Source organism: Equus quagga, chromosome 14 (assembly GCF_021613505.1).
Source record: "Equus quagga isolate Etosha38 chromosome 14, UCLA_HA_Equagga_1.0, whole genome shotgun sequence".
NCBI lineage: Eukaryota > Metazoa > Chordata > Mammalia > Perissodactyla > Equidae > Equus > Equus quagga.
The window spans coordinates 88,201,699-88,207,698 of record NC_060280.1 but is presented as its reverse complement, the minus strand read 5'-3'; the positions used below and the strand labels follow the sequence as shown (position 1 = coordinate 88,207,698).

Sequence of the window (6,000 nt, the reverse complement as noted above, 5' to 3'; positions counted from 1 at the left end):
CTCTCTCTCTCTCTCTCTCTCACACACACACACACACACACACACACAAATACCTGCACACTGACCTGTTTTTTAGTGTTGTTGAAGTGTGACTTTTAACGTCTATGTTGTCTTCCATCTCAGCACGTCCAGCTTCTGGTAATTTATGTATCCAGGGCCCTGTTTGGCCATGTGTGGCCCAGTCTGGACTTTTCTTTGTTAGAAAAGACACTGGGATGGGCCAGCCCCGTGGCCGAGTGGTTAAGTTTGCGCACTCCGCTTTGGCAGCCCAGGGTTTCGCTGGTTCGGATCCTGGGCGTGGACATGGCACTGCTCGTCAGGCCATGCTGAGGCGGTGTCCCCTGTAGCAGAGCCAGAAGGACCCACAACTAAAATATACAACTGTGTACCTGGGGGATTTGGGAGAAAAAGCTAAAAAAAAAAAAAAGAAAAGACACTGGGCTAGGCGTTCTTATCCTTGAGTTTTGGGGCCAATCTCTGCTGTTTCCTTAAAATAAGTTCCTGGCAGTGGAATCACTTGGTTGGAGGGTGGGAGTATTTTGAGGCATTAATGTCTGGGGCTGGGTTGTCCTGGCGAGGTGACCATTCCATGTGTTGGGCACGAGGTGGCCCCTTCTCACCACTCAGTCGCCGGCCCCAAGTCTCTCCTCACACAGAGAGCTTCTAGCCTCAGGGACAGTGTGTCGGGGTTGTTTTGAGTGTGTCCTCTCGATTGGAAACAAGCTGCCTTTCAGGTGTTGTCTTCCCCGGGGAAGGTTCCAGTGACTCCTGTGGGTCATCAGTGTGCTCTTCTGTGTGCATGCCTGCAGGAGTACCTCAACAGCATTCTTCAGCACGCCAAGGACTTCAAAGAGTATCATCGATCCGTCACTGGCAAAATCCAGAAACTTACGAAGGCCGTGGCCACCTACCACGCCAACACGGAGCGGGAGCAGAAGAAGGAGAACGAAAGGATCGAGAAGGAGAGGATGCGGAGGCTCATGGTAACTCTGCCCCCAGCCTGGGCCCTTGTGTGTGCCCCAGGCGCCAGCGTCGTGCTTGGTGTTGGAGGTGGGACAGAGAGAGACAACGGGTTGGGGATCTGGCCTACCTGCCCGCAGCCCTTTGCCCGGCCACGCCGACCTTCAGAGTGAGCGCGTGGCCTCTGGCCGCTGAGCTGGCTGCTCTGCTCTTTCTGGAAGATGGAGATGGCACTCCCTCCTGGCTGGGAGAGCCCCTGATGGTGTGATCCCACTCCCCACCTCCACCCCGTGTGTCTAGCGACTGTTTGTGATGGTTCTCTAATTGGGTGGATAGTGACAGCCGCTCTGGGCCACTAGCTGCCATGTGTACAGGGGCCCTAGCAGTAAGGAGGATGCAGTACCTGCCCTCTGGGGCTCATGCTGGCCCGAGAGACAGGTGCCTGGGGGAAACAGGCCAGTTTTGGATGGTGGAAGGTACACTGAAGAGAAGGCCCCAGGCTGAGGGTAGGGTGGGGGTTGGAAGGGTGGGTGTGACTACGGATGTGCAGATATCGGGGAACTCCTCCCAGGCAGAGAGGAACCTAGGGTCAGGGCTGAGGTGGGAGAAAGCCAGGGCAGGGCACAGCAGGTGGCCCCTGGGACAGCGTGGTGTGGGGCAGGAGTGAGGTGGAGTCCCACGGGCAGCTCACAGGGATGGCCTTGGATGTCGTTCTGGACCTGTGTGGAGCCGTCGGAGGCTGGGTGCTGGGGGCGGTGATGTGACCCAGTTGATTCTTTTCAGAAAGCTGGGAGGGGCTTGTCTGTGGGAACGACATGGCTTGGACCAGGTGGAGGGAAGCATCTGGATCTGGGATGTGTTTGTGGCCAGAGGGACCAGGACTTGCTCTTGGCCTCTCTAAATGGCTCCTGGCAGGCCCACCTCTGTGCAGCTGGTCCCCGTGGGCCCTGGCGCTGGGTAGGAGTTGGGAAGTATGACTGGAGTCGATAGTTATGTTAAGGGCCTGCATGTGACACAGTGGCTCCCTGGCCGTGGCTCCGCTGGCTGGCTGGCGACAACCACAGTGGGTGCCTCGAGCCCGGGTTGGCCGGCCTTGGTCTCGCGAGCTGGCACCGCAACCGCACGCTCTTGCAGGCGGAGGACGAGGAGGGATACCGCAAGCTCATCGACCAGAAGAAGGACAAGCGCCTGGCCTACCTCCTGCAGCAGACAGATGAGTACGTGGCCAACCTCACGGAGCTCGTGCGGCAGCACAAGGCCGCGCAGGTGGCCAAGGAGAAGAAGAAGAAGAAGAGGAAGAAGGTGCGTGGGGCCCGGACGCGCCCTCCGCCCCACCCCCGGCCGGCTCTGGGTGACCGTGTGTGTCTTTCCTTGCAGAAGGCGGAGAACGCAGAAGGACAGACACCGGCCATCGGCCCCGACGGCGAGGTGAGGAGGCGGGGTTCCTTCCCAGGGAAGGCCAGCCCCGGCCCCATCGCTTAGCTCTCTTGCCTGTAAGTCTCATTTTCTGTGTAAGTTACGAGGGCCGTGGACGCCCGTGGACAATCCAGGTGTTGCCTTCCCTGCCCCCTGCGATCCTGCTCCTGGAGGCTCGTTCTTGACCAGCAGTGGTTCCTTCCAGACCTCTTTCTATGCGCATGATGTTACTTTCCAGTTTGTAGTTTAACGTCAGTGCAGACTCACGGGAGCGGTCTGGGGACAGTACAGAGACCCCCGCATGCTCCTCACCCAGCTTCCCTCTTGTCACGCGACATCATTCTTTCCTGAACCACTGGAGAGTCAGATGCTGACGTGAGGGCCTTTCCTCTGTGTCTCAGTGTGTGTTTCCTAAAGCAAGGTCATTCTCTTCCGTGGCTGTGCGATGGTCAGAACCAAGAATGAGCGTTGATGTGACACTGTGGGCCGATCTGCAGCCCTCACTAGGTTTGGCCGCCTGTCCCCACAGCGTCCCTCACAGCAGCAAACCCGGCTCATGGTGGCGCTCAGTGGCGCTCCCTTGCATCCCCTTTGACCTTGAGCAGCTCCTCGCTTTGTCTTTGCCCTCTGGCCTTGGCATTTCTGCAGAGCACAGGCCTGGCATCTCCGACGTTGGCCTTCACTGCGGGCTTGACTGATGTTTCCTCAGGATTAGATTAGATTCGGGCATGTTACATGTTTTTGGCGGGAAGACCCTGACATGACGCTGTGTCCCTCCCCGTGCGTCACATCAGGAGAACCCGGGACATTTCTTCCGTCACCGGTGAGGTTGACCTTGATCCCTCGGTGTCCGCCAGGGTGTCTCCGCTGTGCGGTTACAGGTTTTCCTTTTGTAATTCGTGAGTACCTCTTGGGGACGTACGGGAGACCACGTGAACGCGGCGCAGCTGCTCAGACCCCCGCCCTCTGGGCTCAGCGTCCCAGATTGGTGGTCTCCACCTGCGGCAGGTTTGCCAGCCTGGTGACAGAGTGACGATCTGTCCCCACGATTCCTTCTGCACTTACTAGCTGGCTGTTTAAGGTGGGAAAACCTTTCTCTTCTTTCTGTTTGGCCTGTGAGCTGTAGTTTGCCAACTCTGGGTACCTACTCGTGGATTCTTCCTTAGTTTAATGGATTTACTTAGTTTAATCCTGTACTATCCTTATTTGTTTTGATGCTCTCATTATTCCAGTTTGGGCCAGCAGGGGTCCCTCCATATTGGCTCCTGTGTCCTTTTGGTGTGTCCCCATTGTTCTTGGAGGGCTTCCTGACTTCCTCGCACTCCAGGCTGGCCCAGTCTCCTCTGCTTTCCCTGCCTGAGACCCCGGTCAGCCGTTTCTCCAAGGAGTCCTGTTCCTTTTATCAGAAAGGAGTGTTTAGAAACCAAGATGTAGGCGTGCTCATTGCCACGAGCCCCTCTCAGTAGACGGCCCTAGGAGGTAGACATATGTGTGCGTCACATCCGCATTGCTGGTTATGTCCTAAAAAACCATGAGGTCACACTCTACATCCAATTCTAATCCAGTACCGCAGGGTTCCTCTGTCCTTCTTTTCCATATTTGTAACAGCCTGAAACCTGGTTCCCGTTACCTACAACATAGTTGCTTCTCTCTCTCTCTTTTTTTTTTTTTTTTTTTTTTGCTGAGGAAGATTTGCCCTCAGCTAACGTCCTTTGCCAATCTTCCTTTTCTTTTTTACTTTTTTATGTGAGCCGCCACCACAGCGTGGCCGCTAACAGACGAGTGGTGTATGTGTGCACCCAGGAATCAAACCCAGGCCACCGAAGCAGAGCACACCAAACTTAACCACTAAGCCACTGAGGCTGGCCCATGACACAGTTTCTTGTCTGCTCAATCCTAGAACACGAATGTACATTCGGAGTCGCTAATGCTTACCATCTGCAAAAGAAGCCTCCTGGCGAGGGTTCCGGGCTGTGGGGGTCCTTTAGCCCGAGGGTCTCTGTGCTCCAAATACTGTGCACAGGAGTTAGGCGGGTTAGTTCTCCCCTTTAGCGCCCCGTTACCACGGTTTCCCCCATCTTCTTGCTTGTGTTTATTTACTCGTCACTGATTGATTTAGTATGTGAAGCACTAGCCTGGTTCCAAATGTCAGAACTGTCCACAGTGGCCCCTCAGAGCGGGGCTGCTGTCCCCACTCGCCCATCTTTTCTGCAGCGTTCCTGCCTGCCTCCTGAGGGCAGCCATTCTCAATATGCTCATTTGAAAGAAAGAGATATAAAAGTGAGGTGTGTGAATGAGAAGCGTTTCCTCTGCCACCTCCCCAAACCCTCCTCAGCCCCACTTCCCAGATTAGACCGTGAAACCGTGGGGGTGTTTGCTCCTGGCTTTTTCTGTGCACGTGCCACCTGATGATTTTCTTTCTTTCTTTTTTTGTTGAGGAAGATTGTCGCCCAGCTAACATCTGTGCCAATCTTCCTCTATTTTGTATGTGGAACGCCACCACAGTGTGGCTTGATGAGCTGTGTGTATGTCCTTGCCTGGGATCGGAACCCACGAACACAGGGTTGCCCAAGCGGAATGCACAAACTTAACCACTCAGCCGCGGGGCTGGACCCCACCCGATGGTTTTCTTTTTCCAGCCCTGCATTGTGTCTCTGACATCTGCCCACGTTAGCTCATGTGCACTTAACCTTACTCTTTCTAACGTCACTGAAAAGTGACACTTCTTGTACAAAACATTTAAACGGTGACGTGAAAATTGAAGTCCCCTTGGCAGCTCCCCTCACAGGCACGCATGTGATCCCTGGCTGATGCCTGCTCTGTCCTTCCAGAAATCTTTATGCTTCTCTCCTCTTTGTTTGGTTTTGGAACCGTTTGAGTCAGTGTAGACATTCGCTAGACTTTTCCCCTGTGTGGAACGTCTTGGGCCACTTTCCACATCCAGCCGTTAGTTCTCTTTTGGTTTGATTGTGTTGATGTGTCAGACTCTGTTTTGTCGTGCAGACTGATAGCTGCTTAAGGCCGCTTCCCAGGCGGGGCTGCTAGAAAGATCCTGCCTGAGTGGCTCCCACGCACCGCCGTCTGCCTCCTCCCCTGGCGGCTGTTTCTCTGCCCTCCTTTTTGCCTCTTGCTCACGTCTTTGTAGTGAGCCTCCTGGGACGTGACATTTTGGTGCTGTCTGACTCAGCTCAGGCTGCGGTGACAAAGTGTCACAGCCGGGGCTCAGACAGCAGACATTGGTGCTCACAGTTCTGGAGGCTGGACATCCAAGATCAAGGTGGCTTCCTGGTGAGGGCTCGCTTCCTGGCTTGGAGATGGCTGCCTTCTCTCTGTCCTCACCTGGGGGGGAGAGCGAGCTCCGGTGTCTCCTGTTTTGGGGCACTAATCCCATTGTGAGGGCCCCGCCTCACGACCTCATGTAACTCCAGTGACCCCCAAAGGCCCCCTGAATACGGTCACATTGAGAAGTCGAGCGTCAGTGTTTGCGTTTGGGAGGGACAGTCCAGTCCATAGCTGATGCACACTTTTCCCTGGAGGCCAGATTCCCGGAGGTGGATGATTGGTGATGAGCTCAAATACACATGTATTATGTGTGATTTATTTAGAACCTTATCTTGAGTTCAG

The 6,000-nt window shown here is 55.0% G+C and overlaps 1 protein-coding gene across 1 annotated transcript in view; it reads left to right on the top strand.

The window, feature by feature from the left end:
* Nucleotides 1-6,000, top strand: part of SMARCA4 (SWI/SNF related, matrix associated, actin dependent regulator of chromatin, subfamily a, member 4) — an 84,198-nt gene that overhangs the window by 24,056 nt on the left and 54,142 nt on the right. Inside the window, 3 exon segments of the mRNA XM_046684952.1 lie at nt 810-983; nt 2,095-2,262; nt 2,338-2,388. Coding sequence (XP_046540908.1) covers nt 810-983; nt 2,095-2,262; nt 2,338-2,388 — 393 coding nt within the window.